This window comes from Ovis aries, chromosome 1 (assembly GCF_016772045.2).
Source record: "Ovis aries strain OAR_USU_Benz2616 breed Rambouillet chromosome 1, ARS-UI_Ramb_v3.0, whole genome shotgun sequence".
NCBI lineage: Eukaryota > Metazoa > Chordata > Mammalia > Artiodactyla > Bovidae > Ovis > Ovis aries.
In genome coordinates, this window is record NC_056054.1 from 26,249,686 (window position 1) to 26,274,998 (window position 25,313).

At 35.7% G+C, this 25,313-nt stretch overlaps 1 protein-coding gene and 1 pseudogene across 2 annotated transcripts in view; one reads left to right on the forward strand and one right to left on the reverse strand.

The window, feature by feature from the left end:
- Window positions 1-25,313, reverse strand: part of NRDC (nardilysin convertase) — a 112,037-nt gene that overhangs the window by 40,577 nt on the left and 46,147 nt on the right. For both annotated transcript variants that reach the window (XM_004001969.6, XM_004001970.6), the window contains 3 exons: window positions 9,622-9,695; window positions 3,050-3,145; window positions 1,682-1,804 (listed from right to left, as the gene is read on the reverse strand). In XM_004001969.6, coding sequence (XP_004002018.1) covers window positions 1,682-1,804; window positions 3,050-3,145; window positions 9,622-9,695 — 293 coding nt within the window. The remainder of the gene's footprint in view (window positions 1-1,681; window positions 1,805-3,049; window positions 3,146-9,621; window positions 9,696-25,313) is intronic.
- On the forward strand, window positions 14,278-15,704 carry LOC105609507 (nucleosome assembly protein 1-like 1; annotated as a pseudogene).

Below are 25,313 nucleotides of genomic sequence, written 5' to 3' on the forward strand. Positions count from 1 at the left end.
TTAATTTTGTTGAGACTCCTTTATTCTTTCTTCCTAGTGAATTTAGAAAAAGCACACAAGTAGAAAAAAAGTTTTTGCTAGGCAAGAGTGAAGGACCAAGAGATGAGAATACATCAATCACCATTCCAAAACTTACCTCCTCTAAGGTTTCTCTTAACTAACCTACACTACACTGACCCTTCTCAGCAGCTCCTCAGTACTATTATATTCCCTTTGTTTTACATCAATATACACTTGCTGAGGTCTTCTTAGGTTGATATGATTTCTATCTTCTCTCGATTCTTTTTCTTATATTTCATAGGAAATTCTTTTGAAATTTCTAGTAAAACAGGAATTCTAAATGAAAAAGGAAATCTTTTAGTCTTATCCCAGTGATTCGTTACCATCACCATCACTGGATATTACTTGTTAGTTCCAACAGATACATGAGTTTCACTAACTCAAAAAGAGATGCCCCAGGATATATAAAACAAGATGCAAATCAGTAAGCAAGTTCTGAATTTACTCCATACTATTTATATTGATATCTAACTTGTAAATGATACAATAAATGCTGATGCTCCAAACTGACTCTAGATTAGACAAAGTTCTCTTATCAATATGTGGGACTTATTTTAGAAATTTGCAAGAAGCATTAATATACTTATATTTGCTATCACTGAAGAAAAGAATGCAAAATAATCAATACCCAGTTGAAGAAAAATGCATGTTCATGACAGATTTGGAAACAAAAATTAGTTTTAAATTGCAAATTAACATTACATACTAAATATAGAATTGCTAACTTTAATAAATGTTGTAAAAGGAATTGAGATACACATTTGCAGTCTAAATGCCATATCCATAACCTTATGTTCATGTCAACTTTAGTGGACTAATTTTGATTCTAAATATAAAAATGTTTTATAATTAAGTGCCAAATCAGCTCTAATCTTAATTTTGACAATGAGAGAGTAAAATTTTATAAAAGGGAGAATTACATTAAGGTGAAAAAATTTGTTTTTCAAAAAGAAATATACAAACTGAGGTATATCAAATGTGTACCAAATACACAAATATGAGGTATATCAAAATACAGAGTTCAGCAAATGACTGACTTTGAAAAGTAACCTAAGGCGACTACAATATAAAGAAAACAAAAGAAAGATACTATGATTTCTTTAATGAGAAAAGTTGATACAACATTATCTTCACTAAAGATAAAAGAAGGGAAAGTGCAGAGGTGACCAATATTTTTACATTTAAGATACTTCTGCTAGCATCACCATGATAGGCTTCAATTAATCATGCCATTTTACTGGACCCTATGTAATGATGAAAAAACAAACACTGTGCCCTCTAAGAGTTTATGATTAACACAGATTACATGCAAAAGCAGAGATGATAAAGGCAGCAGCCAAATGCTGCTCAAAAGACCAATTCACAATCTATTAGTACATTAATACACTAACAATAGCCAAGAGATAAGACTTATGTCTATAAGAGAAAAACATTTGTCTGAGAATCAGATGATCTTGTGTGTCCGTGAGCTTTGCCTCTTCAAATTCTGATTTCCTTTAGTTCATATTAGGATCAACCACTAAAGTAAGTTAACAGTGCACAGCAACACTGATATGACAGACAAATCCTAAAAAAACACTACTTTCAAGTAATTCTAAGGGCCATAAGTAGACAGTATTACCTTTGGATTGAACCACTAAAGTCATGTAATGAGCAGAATAGTAACGCATCCAGAATTCTCTCAATCTAGCATGTGTATCAGTATTATTTCTTTTGGGCTCATGTTTGAGAGTTTCAGCATTTCCTATAAAAAAATGAAAAAGATTATAGATATGACTAAGTTTACTGTATTAAAAGGCTCTACACTGGTGGTGCATCCTCTGCTACTATATACAACTAAGGAAATAACCCAAGTGACTCAAAATACTGAAACAGTTTATAATAATAAGACAAAAATTCACAAGAAACAATTTCAAGGTATATTTTAACACATAAGGAATTAATCTCTAGTTAGCAATACCTCAACAACAGTACTTGCCTTATACTTCCTTTCTTAATAATTAGTCTATTAGGTTTTATCTATGAGTTATTTTAGCAATATTCTGCATAATTCTTAAATATAAACCACATACAGCCAGGATGCCATATAGAATATAGTAGTAGTAGTGAAATCACTCAGTTGTGTCTGACTCTTTGCGACCCCGTGGACTCTATGTAGCCTACCAGGCTTCACCGTCCATGGGATTCTCCAGGCAAGAATATTGGAGTGGGTTACCATTTCCTTCTCCAGGGTGTCTTCCCGACCCAGGGATCGAACCCAGGTCTTCAGCATTGGAGGCAGATGCTTTAACCTCTGAGCCACCAGGGCAGCCAATAAGAAAACAAGCAAATCACCCTTTGAATGATTGGTCTAAATGCCATTAGGCCAACTCATTCCAGATTCTACTCTGTAGTCAAGTGGATTAATATAAGGTTATAATAACTGAATTCTAACACTAAGAAACAGCCATTATGAAAAACAGACACCATTTAAACAGCTTACCAATTAAACATAATTAGGTCACAGCTCAAAAACTACTAGAGAAATCACTGCTCAATCTCTGCTGATAAAGGCAAATTCAGGTTGGGGTAGAGCACGTATTTTATAACACACTTTTATAAGAGGTTCAAATCCCACAATCCACCATTATCATATTTAAGCAAATTAACTTCTGAGTCTGTTTCTTTATCTTTAAATGGAGATTATGGTACCCAGGTTCATAACACTGTTATGACAACTGAATGGGATAATTCACACTGTGGTAGTAGAGCATCTCGCACCCAAAAAACATTTTCTAAATACTAGGTGCTATTCCTCATATATCCAACATTAAGGAACCGAAATATAGGCATATTTAACTGCTTTCTATTTGAAAAGCTACCTACCTACCTACCCCAAAACGTAAAAAGTACCTAACTACCTTACCTTTCCATTCTTTATAAACCCTTCATGCTCTCAATCTTTCCTTACTAGAAAATATGAAACACGATGAAGTATTTAGTCTCTTACCCCAAAAAAATTTCCCCATAGGATGTCCAGGTCTAGCAAGGCTTCCAAACAACATTTCCTTTCTGTTTGCATCAGAGGGTCTTGCAAGCTGATATTCTGTCAGTTTTAAAGAAATATTTTTAACAAAATTAAATTCAGTATCTTGATTTACTATCTGGAAATTCAGGCTTAAAGAACTGAAAGTAAGGAAGTAACAAAAATTAATTTTATGAATCATGTGTAGTAAGACTGAAGTGAGAAATTCAATGATCTAGGACAAGTTCTAAGACTTAATATATTTCTGTAATTTTGGGTAGTCAATTCACCTTTCTAGAGATTTTCCTTTATTTTCAAATGCAACAGGTAGTTAATGACCTGAAAGTTTCAAGTCTAGAATATGAGAACTAAAATACTGCCTGCCATATCAGTAAACAAAGGATGTTACAGTCATCAAGCCATCACATTACAGCCGCAGAGACAGTGTGCCCTAAGGAAACTCAGTGTGAGAAAACATAGGATACTGGCCCCAGATAGCTGAGATACTATCAAAGGAATGATTTCAGTGAGTCCAGACTCTTACATCTTCCCATACATAGAAAAGCACTAAATTCCTTACCTTGAGATATCTTATTTTCTTTTATTAACAGTAATCTTTTGATGTTCCAACTACCTGGTCTCTTGTTGCAAAAAACTCCTATATATCCTGGCTCCCTGATCCCCCTTGCCACTTTGGAACCGTTTTCTCAGCATTATCTGAGATGCTGTGTCCCAGGCTTCAAGTCCTCAGAGAACCCGTCAAGTAAAACATAACTCTCAACTTTTAGGCTGTGCCTTTTTATTCAGTCAACAGATGCTATGTCCAACATTTTATTAATGAAGGTGCTAATAAAATGTTAAATCAAATTCCTTATTATCTGAGAACTTTGCCATATATATTATTTAAATTTCCTCCAAAGTCAACTATGTAGGTAATAAAGTACTAATGGTTAAAAACAATCACTTTGGAGCCAGAAATATCTTGGCTGGAATCCAAGTTCTGTAATTACTAAGCTGCACAACATTGAGGAAGTTATCTAACTTCCTAGATTCTATTTTCATCTAGAGTATGGAGTTACTAGTACCAAGCTCAAAGGATTTTTTAAAATAAGAATTAAATAAGATATATTTCTACACTGAACATCTACTATGCAGCAGGTACTACTAAACTAGTTGCTGGAGGTAGAAAGTTCAGAATCAAAGCAGAGTCAAGATATCAGGCTGAAGAGATAAAGAAGACACAATTTTTGAAAAGAGCCTTTCTAAGCCTCAGTTTCACTGCATGTCAAGGATAATGGAGGTAACAATCATAATGATGCACATAATAAACTCAATAAATGTTGGCTATTATTACTTATAGGAATAATGGTAAGATATTACCAATGTTTAATAAGGAGAGTAACATTATCATTATCATAGATCTAGACTTCAGTAAGTTCATTCTGGTTGTAAAAGTAGACACAGGAAAACTGATGAGGAGCCATCACTGTTATACTTGGAAAAGAGAGCAGAAACCAAAGTGGTGACAGAAGAGATGGAAAGTAGTAGAAACATATATGAAATAACATACTTCAGTTACAAGTCATGAAGTCTAAATCAAAGATGAGACAGTAAAAAAAAATACCATTTCCATATCTGGAAAGCATACACAGTAAAAAGTATACATACATAGCTTCAACAGAGCAAATTTTTAAAATATCTGGAAAAATATGAAGATATGATGGCTATAACACAGAAGAAACAATTCCATTATTAAGTATGAAAGACTGAACAATGGCCCCCAAAGATGGCCATATCTAAATTTCCAAAACCTGTGAATGTGTTACCTTATATGGTAAAAGGAAATTTGCACTGTGATTAAATTAATGATCTTGGTATGCAGAGACTCTACTAGATTATCTGGGTGGTCCCAATGTAATCAGAGGGTCCTTAAAAGAGAGAGGTAAGAGGATCAATGATGATTGCAGGCATGAAATTAAAAGATGCTTACTCCTTGGAAAAAAAGTTATGACCAACCTAGATAGCATATTCAAAGGCAGAGACATTACTTTGCCAACTAAGGTCCGTCTAGTCAAGGCTATGGTTTTTCCTGTGATCATGTATGGATGTGAGAGTTGGACTGTGAAGAAGGCTGAGCACCGAAGAATTGATGCTTTTGAACTGTGGTGTTGGAGAAGACTCTTGAGAGTCCCTTGGACTGCAAGGAGATCCAACCAGTCCATTCTAAAAGAGATCAGCCCTGGGATTTCTTTTGGAAGGAATGATGCTGAAGCTGAAACTCCAGTACTTTGGCCACCTCATGCGAAGAGTTGACTCATTGGAAAAGACTCTGATGCTGGGAGGGATTGGGGGCAGGAGGAGAAGGGGACGACAGAGGATAAGATGGCTAGATGGCCTCACTGACTCGATGGACGTGAGTCTGAGTGAACTCTGGGAGTTGGTTATGGACAGGGAGGCCTGGCGTGCTGTGATTCATGGGGTCGCAAAGAGTCGGACACGACTAAGCGACTGAACTGAACTGAAGAGGATCAAGGTCAGAAGATGTTAAGACAAAAGCAGGGTCAGATAGCAAAGGAGATTCCACACCAATGGCTCTTAAGATAATGAAAGGAGTCACAGTCTAGGAAAGTAGGTGGTATCTAGAAGGTAGAAAAGGAAACAGATTCTCCCTTGGAGTCGCCAACAGAAATGCAGTCCTGAGGGAATATTTTAGATTTCTGACCTCCAAAAGTTTAAGAAAATAAATATGCTATTTTAAGCCACTGAGTTTCTGGTAATTTGTTACAGCAGCAAAGGAAACTATAACAGAGTAAATATATAAACATATCTACAAAAAGTCATTTAGAATTCCCCTACAACTGATAAAAATAGAGTATAAATACTGAACACTTAGGGAACACACTCAACCACTTGATTATATTAAAAGAAGTTTTGGTCATATCCTCAATCTCAATTACTAAGGTACAATATGTAGGCAATTACACATGATTATGTAGAGTATGAATAATCATTTAAATAAAGAGCTAATCATTAAGAATAATATTTTCTCTACAATCTTATTTTAGCAATAAGTCAATCTGATTTTAAGATCTATCCTGTGTACATTTGTGGCTTCTGTGATTAAATGTATTCAAGAAAATTATAAAACACTGAACAGACCTATCCGCATTGTGCAAACAAATTCTTATACATCTATGTGTATAACCACTCCATTGAAAGATCAGACCAAAAACAGACTGTCAATGCAGGGCATGGTAATGAAGGTACAACAAGTGATAAATTTAAAACCTAGAAAAGAATCTCTTCTATAAGCAGGAGGAGAAGGAAAAGGAAAATGAAAAGATGAATCTACCATGACAGCTGAATTTCAACTCCTCTCACATTGAACGGGTCATTAAAGCATGCAGGCAACTAAAAACATGCAAATGAGGTGAGAATGATAAAATAAAGATTATTACATCTGAATGAAAGAAAATAACATTCAACTGTGAAGCTTTCAAAAGTGCTTAATAGACCTCATTATTTGTAGATACTGATTCTGGAAAAAGAAAGGCTAAGATGCCTGACTACAATACTGACTTAGACCTGGCCTAGAGCTGTTAACTCTTAATGGCCTGCATACATATGTGTTAACATGTGACACTATTCAATTATAAATGTTTTGTGGCTTTAGCCAAGATAAATTTATGCTGTGTTGATAAAAAATATCAATATCTACCAATGTGTAAATACTGAGTCCCCAAATGTTCGTATGTTCAATGTTCACAGAACCTAAACTTCGCTCATCTTAAATTTTCTGATGTGTTATAAATACAAATGCGAGAATAATATATCATAAACAATATGCTAAAAAACAACTACTTAATGAATACTAGTTTGTTACACCAAAATTTAAGACCTCTCCCATCTCCTTGCATACATGGCATGCTCAGTCACTTCAGTTGTGTCTGACTCTCTGTGACCCCATGGACACGGCCCGCCAGGGTTCTCTGTCCATGGGATTCTCCAGGCAAAAATACTGGAGTGGGTTGCCATGCGCTCCTCCAGAGTATCATGCCAACCCATGGATCGAACCCACATCTTTTGCACTGCAGGTGGGCTCTTTATCGCTGAGCCACTGGGAAAGCCCCTTTCATCTCCGTAATCTCAAGTAAATCCTTTATACTTAGAAGGTTAAGTAACTAATGATATATACCTAGCTATTTGTATTGGATTACAAATTGAAACCTAGGTCTCCTATTACCAAAAACAAAAAAAAACAGAGCCTTTAGCCTAAGTTCATTTTAAACCAAAACTACTTATTGTGTGAGTTCATATCATATATCACATATTCAAAATATAATAAAATATATTCTGAATTAAACTTATAAAATTAAATTACATGTTTAATCTTTTTTGGGGGGCCGCACCACACAGCTAGCAAACTTAGTCTGCCAACCAAAGATTGAGCCCAGGCTCTGGCAGAACAATTTCTGAGTCCGATCACTGGACCATCAGGGTATAACCTTTTAAATGGCAATTTCAACCCACTCTTGAAACTATACAAATAAAAACACACTTGAAAGAATTAAAGACACAGAATATAGTTCCTAGGTTCCCAAAAGCAGGGAAAGCTTTTAGAGTTTTCCTTATTTATTTTAGTTTTCATACATTCAACAAAGTTATCCGGGCCTATGAAAAAAGTTGTGGGTAAGTAAACAACAAAAATGAAGAAAATGAATCTTTGATTACAAGAAGTGACTAGAACTAGGAGGACTCTAACTCCATTCTACCCTCTTTTACTAATAAATTGAGGGCCACAATTAGTGACATTTCTATAAGTAAAACACAGTTTGCTGACTTGAAAACAAATAGTTCTTTCCAGTCATCTGCAGTTTATTTTGCCTAGTGAAGGCTGCTGCTGCTGCTAAATTGCTTCAGTCATGTCCGACTCTGTGTGATCCCATAGACAGCAGCCCACCAGGCTCCCCAATCCCTGGGATTCTCTAGGCAAGGACACTGGAGTGGGCGGCCATGTCCTTCTCCAATGCATGAAAGTGAAAAGTGAAAGTGAAGTTGCTCAGTCATGTCCGACTCTTAGCGACCCCATGGACTGCAGCCCACCAGGCTCCTCCATCCATGGAATTTTCCAGGCAAGAATACTGGAGTGGGGTGTCACTGCCTTCTCCACTAGTGAAGGCAGTAAATGATTATCAGAAATAGATACACAATCAAACCAAAGGGAAAATGTTACAAAAGGAAGAATTAGTACAAAGACCTGGCCTCTTCAGTCATGCAAGCCAAGCCTAACCTATATGAATTGGAAGTCCCCCCAAGTGTACTATTACATGTTTCTAATGCTAAAATTAAAAGACGCTTACTCCTTGGAAGGAAAGTTATGACCAACCTAGATACCGTATTCAAAAGCAGAGACATTACTCTGCCAACTAAGGTCCGTCTAGTCAAGGCTATGGTTTTTCCAGTGGTCATGTATGGATGTGAGAGTTGGACTGTAAAGAAAGCTGAGCGCTGAAGAATTGATGCTTTTGAACTGTGGTGTTGGAGAAGACTCTTGAGAGTCCCTTGGACTGCAAGGAGATCCAACCAGTCCATTCTGAAGGAGATCAGCCCTGGGATTTCTTTGGAAGGAATGATGTTAAACCTGAAACTCCAGTACTTTGGCCACCTCATGCAAAGAGTTGACTCATTGGAAAAGACTCTGATGCTGGGAGGGATTGGGGGCAGGAGGAGAAGGGGACGACAGAGGATGAGATGGCTGGATGGCATCACTGACTTGATGGACGTGAGTCTGAGTGAACTCTGGGAGTTGGTGGTGGACAGGGAGGCCTGGCGTGCTGCAATTCATAGGGTCGCCAAGAGTTGGACGTGACTGAGCGACTGAACTGAACTGAATGCTAAAATAAGGAAGCAGCGTTAATCTGCAGTGGTATTATTTATTGATACCCTGTAACTGAGGGATATCTGTAGCACAGTTCTCTAATGAATCCTCACCCTATACAGACACACAGTTTTCCTTATGGTCTTCAGTCTTTTAAACACAAAGATAAGAAAGACCATCAAAGTAAAATTAAAAGGTTTCCTGCTCAGGAGTTTAGTTTCTTCATCCATAAACATATCAAAATTATTTTCAGAACTACAGAAGCTAAACCCACAAAGTAACAGAAGTTACTGACACAGAGAAGTAACAAAAAATAAGCTATTTTAATATCAGGATGGTGCATAAAGCCAAGCCTCAGAGGAAATATTTCTTCATGCAAAGAGTATGTGAACTTCTAAAGTTTGAATACCCAGTATTAGTCTTAAAGAATTAAGAATTAGGGTAAGAGGTCAGTCACTGTGGTAAAACCCTCAAAAAAAGCAAAGGCTGAAAAATCAAAAATACATAATCCTTTGATTTATTTCATATCTATACTGAATAGACATTTAATGGCTTCAGTAATAAACATGACATTTCTATTTTAATTTAGCCCTTTATGACATAAAGAGTGATAAAGAATGATAAATGTGCTAATAACTGGATCAATGAAGGAAAAAGCAGTAAGACATAAAGCACTTACCACTATCAACAGCTTCAACTTCTCGGTCAATTGCATCTCTGATCATTAGCGGATGGATGAAAAACTGGGCCCATCTTAAGACAGAAAAAAAAAAACACCTGTCTGGTAAAAGCTTTTCACCAGTCAACATCTACTTTTTTAAAGTAAGAAACTTTACTAAGTTGGAGATTTAGTTCATAATCATGCGTATAAAACCTAAACAATATGCAGCATTTCTAGATTTTGAAGTCTAAAAACCACTTTTTCTCTATTATGAAATATAATACCCATTACAGAAAAATACATAAAACATGAGCATACAGACTGTAAGGCAAATACTGAGGTGGCAACTACTCAGTTCAAGAAATAGAACACTGTCAAAACTCTAGAAGCACGCAGCACCCGTCTCAGAAGTAATACCATAAATGTTACAGTAATCACTTCTCTGCTTTTCTTGGTAGTTTTAACACATATGCATGTATTTCTAGACAGGTGTTTCTTGATTTTTTTTTTTCCCCATTATCAACCCTAAGGAGCCTTTTTAGAAATCTTATTCCAATCACTACCCTATGAAATTTCTGCACACATATAAAGCCTGTTTACATACTGTATGTGTACCTGATTTCATAAGTAAAAAGTATCTGAGGATTACTCTTTTTTAACTTTTTAAGTTAAAATATTAAAGGTTATTACTATTTCACTTAATCGTATAACTGTATATATAAACTTTAACATAATATATTCCTTATGTAGGTTGTGGTACATCAAATTATATATGCAAAATACCCATTTAAATAATAACAGCAATACAATCAAGTTTTTTTAATTAATATTTATTTTCCATCAAGACATTAAAAAGTTAATTTCCTACAATATTTAATAAACTTTGAACTTCTGCTTGCTCTGAGAAGAAACTTTTAACTTAATTAGCTACTAGTACTCGTTAAAATATTAGACATTTTTTCTTTTCAGTACTTGTTATAACTAATGATGGGCTAAATAATTTTTATTGAATTAAATAATAAAACAGAATATTATATTTAATTCTAAAAATCAAAGTCACACACAAAAGAGAGAGGGTCAAACATAAACAACATCCACAAGGCAGCTAATGACAACCAACTGACACACACAGACTACCTCTAGTGATGATTTCAAGATCAAACAATCATTTGAAAGTCCTCCAATCATTTATCACCACAATTTTGTAGCCTAGACCTTGCATACACTCTGCATCTCTTCCATGAACTCAATGTCAGTGTAAATGGTGCTCATGTGATACTTGAGAAAACTGAGAAAGAAATCAATACTAAATGAAGATTTTGCAGGTAGGGTTAAGCTTTGGAGGACCACAAACCATTATAACATCAAACATTTTTTTACCTCCAAGAACCAATTTCTGCTACCAAAAGAAACAATATAAACCCTGCCAAGAATGCATGTTCTAGACAATACAGTTTCATTTTTGAATTTCATATAAATGGATATACAGTTTATATACCCTTTACATGATTTATTTAACTCAACACTTTTAATGGTCATTCACAATGTTACATGTGACTGTGGCTGATTTATTTTCACTGCAGTAGAATATTTCACTGCATGAATTTACTCATCCATTCTACTGCTGATGGACAATTTGTGCTGGTTCCGGATCTGAACCATTACAAACAATGCTATCAAAAACATTCTTATAAGTATATACCACAGCACATGTGCACAAGTTTGTCGAAATATCTGTCTAAGAAAGAACTCCTAGGTAATAGCATATGCATCATATGTTCTACATCACCAGGTTAATATCAAACCTTTCCAAAAGTTATTGTGCCAGTTTACTCTTGCATCAGAGCATTCCTCCAATCCTCTACAACGTCACCCTCACTTGGTATTATCCGACGTTAAAATTCTCTGTAACTTTTAGAAGGATAGTTAAATTTCAAAATGATTTGAATTTACATTTTCCTGATAGAACATTTTATAATTTTAGTAATAATTTTAATTTCTTCTTTTATAATATGCCTGTTTAAGGGCTTTTTCTATTGGGTTGTACTTTTCTTATTGATTTAACATTGATTGATTTAACATCTTATTGATTTATATATTTAATTACCCATTGTGGCTCAGACGGTAAAACGTCTGCCTACAATGCAGGAGACCTGGGTTCGATCCCTGGGTCGGGAAGATCCCCTGGAGAAGGAAATGGCTACCCACTCCAGTACTCTTGCCTGGAAAATCCCATGGATCCTGGTAGGCTACAGTTCATGGGGTCGCAAAGAGTCGGACACAACTGAGTGACTTCACTTCACTTATATAATATGTAATAGCATATATAATCATATGTAAACATTGTAATCTAATAATTAAAACTCAATGGTAGTTATTCTAAATATAAGTCCTTTTTAGTTACATGTGTTACAAATATATTCTTCCACTTTATATTTGCTTTTTTCACTCTCTTTATGTTACCTTTACATGAACGCAATGTACTATCATCTCTCCTTTTTGTTTTTCCATCTTGTTTGATAATCCTTATCTAAGGTTAAAGTCACACTTTTCCATAAAACTTTTAATGGCACTTTTCACTTTTTGGTCTATAATCCACATAGAATTGATTTTTTTGTGTATGTTGTGGAACAGGGAGTCAATTTTGTTTTTGCCATTATACTGTCTTGGTATCAATTTTTTAAAAAGCCCTTGACCACTGCTTCATAATGTTCCTATCAAAAATCAAGTGTCCACATATGTGTTGGTCTATTTACATTCCAAGAAACATTCTGTTCCACCGTCTCTTTGTCTAGCCTTCTGCTAACACCACAATGTGCTAATTACAAAACAAATCTTAATATCTAGTAGGTCAAGTTCTATGACCTTGTATTTTTCCAATTCAAAAGTAACCCAGCTATACTTAGCCCTCTGTATTTCTTTATAAATCTTAGATTGTCTATTTAAGACTAAATAAATCTTCTAAGATTATGGTTGTGATATCACTGAATCTGTACATTAAATAGGAAGAACTAATGTCACTGAAAAAAACGAGAGAAAGATTTTGGGGTATCCCCTGGTGGTCCAGTGGTTAGGACTCCGCACTTTCAATGCAGGTGCAGGGGTTCGATCCCTGGCTGGGGAGCTAGGATCCTCTATGCTTATAGCAAAGTAGCCAAAAACAAAAGAAAACGTTTTTTAAAGGGCTTAAAATCCATAAATAGTATTTTTCTCAATTTATTTAGGTCTTTTATTTAATATTTAAATAAGATTTTAATATATCCTCCATGAAGAAGTCTTATATATAATTTGGGGGATGATTCCTTTTTTCTCCCAAACTTTAAACTTTTTATTTTGTATTGGGGTATAGCTGATTAACAATGTTGCAGTAGTTTCAGATGAACTGTGCAAGGGACTCAGCCATATATACACATGTATCCATTCTCCCTTAAACACCCCTCCTTTCCAGGCTTCTACATAACACTGACCTGAGTTCCATGTGTTATATACAATAGGTCCCTGGTTGGTTATGGGGAATGATTCTTGGATGTCTGATTATTTATGTAGCTTTTATAAACTTGTTTTTAAATTTCAATTTCTAACTGCTGCAGAGACACAGAAATTATACTTTTATATGTTAAACATTATTTTTGTAATTTTAAACTTTTGCATATCCAGCTATCTTACTGAATTCTGTTGTTAGTCATTTTTATCTGTATATTTTAGATTTTCTGTTCATAATCGTATCATATGCTATGACAGTAGCTTATTTTGCTTATTTTTTCTTCCCTAATAGAATGATGAATAGAAGTGATCATAAACTGCATCTGCCTTGTTCTTGATCCCAGCTTGAAATCTTTCAAAGTTTCACTACTAAATATAAGGTTTTATTTAAAATATCAAATATCACACTGAGAAAGCTACCTTATACTCCACTTGCCAACAGCATCTTCATTAACAGATACTCAATTTCATCATGTAATTTTTCTCTACATACACCGAATTATGGTTTTTTTCTCCTTCAATCTGGCAATGAGATGAACAGCACTGATTTTGTCAACCCTACCCTGTATTTCCAGGATGAATCCAACTCAGTACTGCTATATCAGCCTGTTTGTGAATTTGCTCTATATTTTTTCTTATATTATACTTTCTTATATCAAGGTCAAGGTCATGCTATTTTTTAAATGAGGGAGGAATTATTTCTTTCTTCCATTTTTTTGTAAGACTCTAAAGAAAACAAGTTTATTTCTGAGAAGACCTTTCATTACTGATTGATTTCTTTAATGATTATGAATATGCAAACTTTTAAATTATAATTTCTCTTATGTGGGTTTTATAAATAATATTACTACGAATTTGTGAATGCCCTCTAGCTTTTTCATTTATTGCATAACGTTTTCAAAATATTATATTTTCAATATCAGCCAATATATCATATTCCTTTTTATTCCTGATATTGTCACATACTTTTTCCCTTTGACCAGTCTCATGAAAGGTTTATCTATATTGTTAGTTTTTTCAAACCAACATTTAGCTTTCTTGAAAGTCTGTTTGCTGTTTCTATTGAGAAATAATTCACATACCACAAAATATCCCTTTAAAAGTATATAATTAGCTTTTTTAGTGCCATCTGCTCGCGGCGCTGCCTCCTGCTCCTCCCGCCACCGCCCTGAGTCACTGCCTGTGCACCTCGGGCCGCTCGGCTCCCCGCGCTCGCCACCGGAGAGCTGAGCTGGAAAACGAAATTTGCCATTTTTGAAAATACTTGGCATTTGTACAACATGGCAGACATCGACAACAAAGAACAGTCTGAACTTGATCAAGATTTGGATGATGTTGAAGAAGTAGAAGAAGAAGAAATTGGTGAAGAAACAAAAATCAAAGCGTGTCAGCTGACTGTTCAGATGATGCAAAATCCTCAGATTCTTGCAGCCCTTCAAGAAAGACTTGATGGTCTGGTAGAAACACCAACAGAATACATTGAAAGCTTGCCTAGGGTAGTTAAAAGACGAGTGAATGCTCTCAAAAACCTTCAAGTTAAATGTGCACAGATAGAAGCCAAATTCTATGAGGAAGTTCATGATCTTGAAAGAAAGTATACTGTTCTTTACAGCCTCTGTTTGATAAGCGATTTGAGATCATTAATGCCATTTATGAACCTACAGAAGAAGAATGTGAATGGAAACCAGATGAGGAAGATGAAATTTCGGAGGAGCTAAAAGAAAAGGCCAAGATTGAAGATGAGAAAAAGGATGAAGAAAAAGAAGATCCCAAGGGAATTCCTGAGTTTTGGCTGACCGTTTTTAAGAATGTTGACTTGCTCAGTGATATGGTTCAGGAACATGATGAGCCTATTCTGAAGCACTTGAAAGATATTAAAGTGGAGTTCTCAGATGCTGGTCAACCCATGAGTTTTGTCTTAGAATTTCACTTTGAACCCAATGAATATTTCACAAATGAAGTGTTGACAAAGACATACAGGATGAGGTCAGAACCAGATGATTCTGATCCCTTTTCTTTTGATGGACCAGAAATTGTGGGTTGTACAGGGTGCCAGATAGATTGGAAAAAAGGGAAGAATGTCACTTTGAAAACGATTAAGAAGAAGTAGAAACACAACGGACGTGGGACAGTTCGTACTGTGACCAAAACAGTTTCTAATGACTCTTTCTTTAATTTTTTTGCCCCTCCTGAAGTTCCTGAGAGTGGAGATCTGGATGATGATTCTGACGCTATCCTCGCTGCGGACTTTGAAGTTAGTCACTTTTTACGTGAGCGTATAATCCCAAGATCAGTGTTATACTTTACTGGAGAAGCTACTGAAGATGATGATGATGATTATGAAGAAGAAGGTGAAGAAGCGGATGAGGAAGGGGAAGAAGAAGGAGATGAGGAAAATGATCCAGACTAGGACCCAAAGAAGGATCAAAACCCAGCAGAGTGCAAGCAGCAGTGAAGCAGGATGTATGAGGCCCTGAGGATACCCTGCACTGATCTACCTTCTGCTTCCATGGAAAGGATGAATTTACATCATTTGACAAGCCTATTTCAAGTTTTTTGGTTGTTTGTTTGCTCATTTTTGTTTTTGCATCCTAAAATAAAAATGTCATATAATTTTAGTTCTAAAAAAAAAGAAGTATATAATTAAAAGGATTTTACTACAGAATTGTGTACATTACCACTAATTTCAGAAAAGTCATTAACCCGAAAATAAAACTCTGTACCCATTAACAGTCATTTTCTATTCCCTCATCCCTCTAGCCCCTGGCAAGCACTATAACACTTTTGGTCTCTATAGATTTGCCTATTTTGGACATTTCATGTAAATGGAATCAAACCTTATATGGGGCCTTTTGTGTCTGGCCTCTTTCTCTTAGCACAATGCTTTCAACATTTATTTCAACATTCATTCAAACATTGTATCATATACCAGAACTTCATTCCCTTATTATTGCCAAGTAACATTCCTTTGTATGGATATGCCACATTTGGTTTATCCATTCATCAGTGGATTGACATTTTGGTTTTTCCACTTTTGACCTATTATATATAATGCTGCTACAAACACTCACTAAGGTATTTTTATGTAAACATATGTATGTTTTCAGTTCTCTAGAGCATGTATACTAAGAGTAGAATTGCTGGGTCATATTTTAACTCTTTAACTTTTGATGAAGTTTTCTAAGTACATTTTCTAACACAGCTGCACCACCAACAATGTATGAAGGTTCTAATTTACCTACACATTCACCAATAATTGTTAATGTCCTTCTTTTTGAAGTGATATCTCACTGAAGTTTTTTTAATTGAAGCATAACTGTTTTACAATGGTGTGTTAATTTCTGTGCATAGCAAAATGACTCGGTTACACATATTTTTTTCTATTCTTTTCCACTCTGGTTTATCAAAGGATACTGAATATAATTTCCTTGCTATAAAGCAGGATCTTATTGTTTATCCATCCTATACATACTTGTTTGCATCTGCTAATCCAAAACTCCCAACTGTTCCCCCTCTACTCCTGCTTGGCCACCACAAGTCTGTTCTCTATGTCCTTGAGTCTATTTCTGTTTCATAGTATGTTCATTTGTGTTCTAGTTTAGATTCCACACATAATTGATATCATATTGGTCTCTGTCTTTCTGACTTACTTCATTTAGTATGATAATCTCTAGGGTCCATTCATGTTGTTGCAAGTGGCATTATTTCATTCTTTTTTATAGCTGAGTAATACTCCATTGTATAAACACACCACTTCTTTTCCTATTTATCTACTGATGGATATATAGGTTGCTTCCACATTTGGCTATTGTAAATGGTGCTGCTATGAACACTGGGGTGCATGTATCCTTTCAAACTAGTTTTCGTCTTTTCCAGACGTATGCCCAAGAGTGGGACTGTTGGATCATGATGGTGGATCATGTTGTCCACAGTTTTCCATAGTGAATACACCAATTTACATTTCCTAGAAGGGTGTAAAAGGGGTTTCCTTTTCTCCACACACTCTTCAACATTTATTATTTGTTGACTTTTTAATGATGGCTATGTGACCAGTGTGAGGTGGCACACCTTCACTGAAGTTTTGATTTTCATTTTCCTAGTGACTAAGATGTTGAGCATCTTTTCATGTGCTTATTGGGCACCTGAGTATCTTCCTTGGAGAAATGTCTATTCAAATTCTTTGCCCATTCAAAAATTGGATTATTTGTCTTATTGTTGAACATAGATACTAGCACCTTAACAAATATATGATTTTTCAATATTTTCTTCCCTTCTGTGAACTGTCTTTTCATTTTCTTCATAGGACCTATTAAAGCAAAAAAAATTTTAATTTTAGTGGAGTTCAATTTATCCAGTTTTTCCTTTGTTCCTTCTGTGTTTCATGGCATATCTGCAGAACTACTACCATGTCCAATCACAAAGATTTAAGCCTATGTTTAGAGTCTTACAGCTTTTGCTCTTACACTTAAGTATATGTCTCAATATGTATATGGTATGAACAAAGTATCTAACTTGATTCTTTTGTTATGTGCATTTCCAGCTGTCACAGTATCACGTGTTGAAAAACATTTTTTCCCACTGAATTGATGTGGCACCCTTGCAACTAACCATAAGTGTAATGGTTTATTTCTGGAGCCCCAACTCTATCCCATTGATCTGTATGTCTATTCTTTTTTTTTTTTTTTAATTTATTTGGCTGTGCTGGGTCTTAGTTGTTGCATGTGGGATCTAGTTCCCTAACCAGGCGTTGAACCCAGGCATTGGGAGCATGAAGTCTTAGCCACTGGACCACCAGGGAAGTTCTCCTATGTGTCTATTCTTATGTCAGTACCATGCAGCTTTGGGTAAGTTTTGAAACTGAGAATGTGAGTCCTTTAACTTTGTTCTTTTCAGGATTAATTTTGGCTATTCTTGGTCAATTCCTTTCTATGTGAATTTCAGAACCAACTCATCAATTTCTTCAAAAAAGACAGGTGAAATTTTGATATGGACTAAGTTGAATCTATAGACAAATTTGGGATGTACTGCCATCTTAAGTCTTGTAATCTGTGAACATGGGATGTCTTTCCAGCTCTTGCAACTCTCTTGTTAAATTTATTCCTAAGTATCTTATTTTTTTTAATACTACTGTACAAGGAATTTTCTCTTAATTTCATTTTTGAATTTTTCATTGCTAGTGTGTAAAAATAGTTGATTTTTGTACAATGATCTTGATTCTGCAACCCTGTTAACTTGATATTAGCTCTAACAGTTCATCTGTAGAATTTGTAGGGTTATTCACATATAGTAAGTTCTTGCTATTTGCAGTAGTTGGTTTTTAAAGTTGTCAAGTCTGCTGAATAAGCAAGTACTGAGTGACTCTCTAGGAGTAATACATACATAAACACACACACACTCACACACAGATTATGACCTTAAATCCTAAAGGTATCTAATTCTAGCTGATTCTCTTTTATTTCACAAAAAAGAGAATGAGATTCAGGAGCATTAAGGACTTTGCCTAAGGCCACTTTCGCAACGGGTACCAGAGTTGGGACTCAAAACTCCATAAAACTGGTTCAGAGCCGGAGCTTCTTTTACTGTTATTCTGTTCCCTATCCTCTGGTCACTTCTGTATGAAAGCTGAAATAAAAAGGCAGACTGTTGCCTTGTTCAACCTCAGCTGAGAACGTGTAGGTCAAGCAACTCAAATTTTTCATAATTTTCCCTTTTTTCTCCCCATATGTCCATGAATGACTGCAAAAGCATCACAAGTATTCATCTTGGAGCTACAAAAACCTTTAGTGAGTAGATAAATTCTCCATAAATAATGAGAATCATTCATTTAAGATGATGACGTCTACAAGTAGTTTTACTATTTTCCCAATCTGCAAGCCTTCTTTTTTGTGTCTAATTGTTCTAGCTAAAACCTCCACTACAATGTCAAATAGAGGTGGAGAGAGCTGATGTCTTGATCCTACTCAGGGAAATCTTTTCAATCTTCCACCATTAAAAATGATGTTAGTTGTGGGTTATTCATAGATACTCTTTATGAAGTTGAGGAAGTTCCCTTTTATTCATGGTTTATTACATGTTTTATCATGAAAAGGTGCTGAATTCAATTAAACGCCTTTTCTGTTTATACTGAGATAATTTTTGAAATGTGTTTGTCCTTCTATTAATTTGGTATATTATGTCAATTGGTTTTTGTATGATGAACTACCCCTGCAGTCCTGGGATAAATCCCACCTGAATGGTGCATAATCCTTTTTATATGTTGCTGATACAGTTTTGTAGTATTTTGTTGAAGATTTTTGCATCTATATTCTACTATTTGGAGAAGGAAATGGCAACCCACTCCAGTACTCTTGCCTGGAAAATTCCATGGATGGAGGAGCCTGGTATGCTACAGTCCATGGGGTCGCAAAGAGTCGGACACGACTGAGTGACTTCACTTTCTTTCTTTCTATAGCTCCTTTTGGAGAAGGAAATGGCAACCCACTCCAGTGTTCTTTCCTGGAGAATCCCATGAACAGAGGGGCCTGGTGGACTATGGTCTATGGGGGTTGCAAAGAGTCGGACACAACTAAGCAACTAACACAAATACACACATTCTACTACTGGTGTGTAGTTTTCTTGTACAATCATTGTCTAGTTTTAATGTCAGAGTAATACTGGCTTCACAGAATGACTTAGAAGTGTCCCTCTTCTGTATTTTGGAAGAGTTTATGAAGCGTTAGTTTTAATCCTTTAAATGTTTGGTAGAATTCACCAGTAAAGTCATATTGGTCTATACTCTTCTTTTGGTAAGTTCTTGATTACTAATCCAATCTCTCATTATATGTCTATTCAGATTTTCTGTGTTGAGTCAGTTTCAATTGTTTTGTGTATTTCTACAAATTTGTCCATTTCATCTTGGCTACCTACTTGTTGGCATACAATAGTTCACAATGCTATTATAATTTTTTAATTTTGGTTAATACCACACTAATGTCCACTCTTTCATTTCTTTTTCTTGGTCAATTTAGCTGAAGGTTTGTCAATTTTGTTCACCTTTTCAAATAACCAAATTCTGATTTTGTTTATTTTCTATTGTTTTTCTATTCCCTATTTATTATCACTCAAATGTTTATTATGTCCTTCCTTCTGTTTACCTGGGTTTAGATTGCTCTTCTTTGCCTTGCTAATTAAGATGTAAGTATAGGTTCACTTGAGATCTTACTTTTTTAATGGAGGGGTTCGATCTTCCTGACCCAGGGATCGAACCTGGGTCTCCTGCATTACAGGCAGATGCTTTACTGTCTGAGCCACCAGGGAAGCCATGGACGGGTTTACAGCGATAAATTTCCCTCTGAGCACTGGTTTTGATGCATCTCATAGTTTTTTCTATGTTGTTTCCATTTTCACTAGTGTCTAAGTATTTTTTAATTTCCCTTGTAATTTTTTTTGATCCATTGATTATTTAAGAGTAGGCTGTTAAATTTCCACAGATCCATGAAATTTCCTAAATTTCCTTGTTACTGATTACTGATTCCATTCCATTACACCTAGAGAACATACTCTGTATAGTCTCATTCTTTCAAATATATTGGAAATAAGTTTATTTATGACCTAATATATATGACCTGCCTCTTGAGAAACCTATATGCAGGTCAGGAAGCAACAGTTAGAACTGGACATGGAACAACAGACTGGTTCCAAATAGGAAAAGGAGTACGTCAAGGCTGTATATTGTCACCCTGCTTATTTAACTTATATGCAGAGTACATCATGAGAAATGCTGGACTGGAAGAAACACAAGCTGGAATTAATTTTGCCGGGAGAAATATCAATAACCTCAGATATGCAGATAACACCACCCTTATGGCAGAAAGTGAAGAGGAACTAAAAAGCCTCTTGATGAAAGTGAAAGAAGAGAGTGAAAAAAGTTGGCTTAAAGCTCAACATGCAGAAAACGAAGATCATGGCATTTGGTCCCATCACTTCATGGGAAATAGACGGGAAACAGTGGAAACAGTGTCAGACTTTATTTTTCTCGGCTCCAAAATCACTGCAGATGGTGACTGCAGCCATGAAATTAAAAGACACTTACTCCTTGGAAGGAAAGTTATGACCAACCTAGATAGCATATTCAAAAGCAGAGACATTACTTTGCCGCCTAAGGTCCATCTAGTCAAGGCTATGGTTTTTCCAGTGGTCATGTATGGATGTGAGAGTTGGACTGTGAAGAAAGCTGAGCACTGAAGAATTGATGCTTTTGAACTGTGGTGTTGGAGAAGACTCTTGAGAGTCCCTTGGACTGCAAGGAGATCCAACCAGTCCATCCTAAAGGAGATCAGCCCTGGGATTTCTTTGGAAGGAATGATGCTAAAGCTGAAACTCCAGTACTTTGACCACCTCAAGCGAAGAGTTGACTCATTGGAAAAGACTCTGATGCTGGGAGGGATTGGGGGCAGGAGGAAAAGGGGATGACAGAGGATGAGATGGCTGGATGGCATCACCAACTTGATGGACATGAGTTTGAGTGAGTTCCGGCAGTTGGTGATGGACAGGGAGGCCTGGCGTGCCGCAATTCATGGGGTCGCAAAGAGTCGGACATGTCTGAGCGATTGAACTGAACACGTTTCTTTACCCAGTCTGCCAATGTCTTATCTTTTACTTGAAATGCTTAATCCATTTATATTTAATTATTGATAAGACAGGATGTATATCTGTCTTTGCTATCTACTGCAAGTCCTATGCCTTTTTTCCCCTCTATTCCTCAACTGCTGACTTTTTTGTTAAAATAAGTATTTTCTAGAGTACCATTCAAATTGCCTTGCCATTTCTTTTACTGTATTTTTGAGTTATTTTCCTAACTAATAACTTATAACAATCCATTTTGAATTAATACCAACTTCAGTATTACATGAAAGCTTCACTTCTATATACCTGTTCTCTTTTTTGTGCTATTATTGCCATACAGATACCATTATGCATTATATGCCCATCAACACATTTATAATTTTTGCTTTATACAGCTATCTTTTAAATCCGATAGGAAAAAATTACAAAAACTATATCTTTTATATTTATATAGGTAAACAAAGACAGTATAAATTATATAGTATAAGTTATCTTTATAAGTGTGCTTTATTTCTTCATGTGGAATTGAGTGTCCTTTCATTTGTCTGAAGGACTCCATCCATCTATGTCATAGAGAGAAGATCTGCTAATGACAATTTTAATTTAGCTGAGAATGTCTTAATTTCTCCATTTAGAAGGATATTTTTGCTGGATAAAAAATACTTGGTTTGCATTCTTTCAGTACTTTGAATGTATCATACCATTGTCTTCTTGCTTCCATGATTTCCTGAAGCACCTGTTTACCCTATTGAGATTAACTTTTATGAAAAAAGCTGCTCCTCTCTTGCTACTTTCAATATTCTTTTTACCTTTAGCTTTTAACAGCTTGATTATAACATGTCTTAATGTGAAAGTCATTGTTGTGAATATCACTGTGTTTATTCTTCTGGAAATCTGTTGAGTTGCTTGAATGTGTAGATGTTTGTCTTTTACCAGTTTTGAAAGAGTTTGGCTAATATGTCTTCAAGAATACTTTCTATGTTTTTCTCATTTCCTTTTGGAACTCCTATAAAACACATGCTAGTATGCTTGATGGTATCTTGTAGATCTCTGAGGCTCTGTTTTATTTTTCTTCATCCCTTTTCTTTATTTCTGTTCCTCAGACTGGAAAATCCCAATTAATCTTTCTTCTAGTTTGTTCATTCTTTCCTCAGCTAGCTCAAATCTTCTGTTAAGCTCTTCTAGTTAATTTTTCAAGTTGTACTTTTCAACTCTAGAATTTCTATTTGGTTCTTTTAATAATTTGTATCTGTTGAGGGGTGTTAGAAGGAAGGTTCAAGAGGGATGGGATGTATGTATACACATAACTGACTCACTCTGTTATACAGCAGAAACTAACACAGAATTGTACAGCAATGGTACTCCAATTTAAAAAAAAAAGTAAAAATAAAGCAACTATTTATCTGGGAAAAAAATAATTTGTATCTCTTTACTGATGTTTTCTATTTAGAAAGACATCATTCTTGTGTTCTCCTGTAGTTCTTAGACATAGTTTTCTTTATTTCCTTGAACATAATTAAAATAGGTGATCTAAAGTTTCTGTCCGGTTAACTCCAGAATCTAGACTTTCTTAGAAACAGTATCTATTGACTACTGTTTTCCCATTATCAGTCATACTTTTCTGCATCCCTCATAATTATGTTGAAAAAAAATTTTTAGTAATATAACGTGGCAACTATGTAAATCAAGCCTCTCCTCCCTCCTCCGGGTTTGTTGTTATTGCTGTTTCTTGTTGTTACTATTTACATATTTAGTGCCCTTCTGATTTCCCTAGTGGCTCAGACAGTGAAGAAACTGTCCACAATGAGTGAGACCTGGGTTCAATCCCTGGTTTAAGAAGATGCCCTGGTGAAGGGAATGGCTACACACTTCAGTATTCTTGTCTGGAGAATTCCATGGACAGAGGAGCCTGACCACGGGGTTGCAAAGAGTCAGACATGACTGAGCAACTCACACTTACCTTAAACTAATCCTGTGAAGTCTGTATTCTTTGACGGCTTGGTTGGCTTAGCGATAACCTCTGGCTGCAGAGAGATTTCCTTAAATGCCTTGCCAAGGGGTTCTCTATGCATATTGGGGGATGCTTTCAACATACAGTCAGGCAGTTTACAACTCTACATTAGCTATCACATCCTGCTTGCACAGAGACTCAAGATCAGCCATGACAAGAGTGTAAGGCCTTAAGTCTTTCTTGAGCATACCTACAGCCCTGGACATGACACAGCTTTATGCACATATGCGACCTTCAAAATTCCCAGGAATGTCCTGGAGCTTTTCAAAACCCCTTAAGATATCTTATTTTGCAGTTTTTCCTTTTAAGCTTTGTTTGCGCCAACTTTTATCCACTGCCTCAGATGGTCACAAAGTTAAACTATTGCCATCTAAATGCATGTCTCTGGAAACACATGTCTCCAGAGAAAAAGATTTTTGCAAATATGTGAGCTCCCAGTCAGGCCAAATCATAAAAGTTCATGAATGGTGGTTCCCAGGGAACTGCTAGACAGGTCAAATAATGAAGATTCTCCAGAACGATGTTTTTAAAGATCTCTAAATCCATCCAGCCCCTTTCAGTGGCTGCTAGATCGCTGTTTTCACTAAGACTGTGGGACCTCTTTGTTTTCAAGACTGTAGAGTTGGGTAGAGGGGAATGGAAACAGGGCAAATTAAAATGTCACAAAGCAAACTGTTCTTATTAAGATTTAGTCACTTGCTTGAATAAACTCCTTGGATTGTTGCAAGCGTTTGCTTATTTCCAGAGTTCTGAAAAAGTTGATTTTGACAATTTTTGGCAAGGTTCTCATTGCTTTTACAGAGGAGGGGCTTTCAGAGGTCCTTATTTCACTATTCCTGCTGAAGTCAATCTGCTTTTTATTTCATTTATCTTCACCTTTTCTCTCTTCTTTGGGCATACTTTACTGGTCTTACTCAGACTTCTGAGATTGATCAGCTCATTAATTTTAAACTCTTCTTTTCTAAAATATATATTTGGTGGTGGTTTAGTTGCTAAGTCATGTCTGATTCTTTGGATCCCATGGACTGTACCCTGCAGGGCTCCTCTATGCATGGGATTTCCCAGGCAAGAATACTGGAGTGGGTTGCCATTTCCTCCTCCAGGGGATCTTTCCAACCCAGGGATCAAACCTAGGTCTGCTATACAGCAGGCAGTCTCCTGCACTGCAGGCAGATTCTTAACCAACTGAATCATGAGGGAAGCTGACAGAAAACACACTTAAAAGTATATATTTCCCTCTAAGTACAATTATAGCTGCATCCCACAACTTTTATTCTTTAATATTTTTATAATTCAATACAAAATATTTTCTAATTTCTGATATGCTTTCCTCTTTACCCAGGTATTCCTTAGAAATGTATTTAATTTTCAAATATAAGGCAATATTCTAGTCTGTTACTGATTTCTAGCTAAAATTTAACTGTACATACAGTATGATTAGAAAACATAATCATTAATAATATGATTTCGATGCTTTGAAATTTGAGACTGAATTTGTGGCTTAAAATATGATCAAATGAAAAAATTTTGTAGCTGGGAGCTGTTGATTAAGGATTCAAGTGGTAATCTTTTTGCCCTAATCTTCAATGTCCTTACTGATTTTATAGTTATT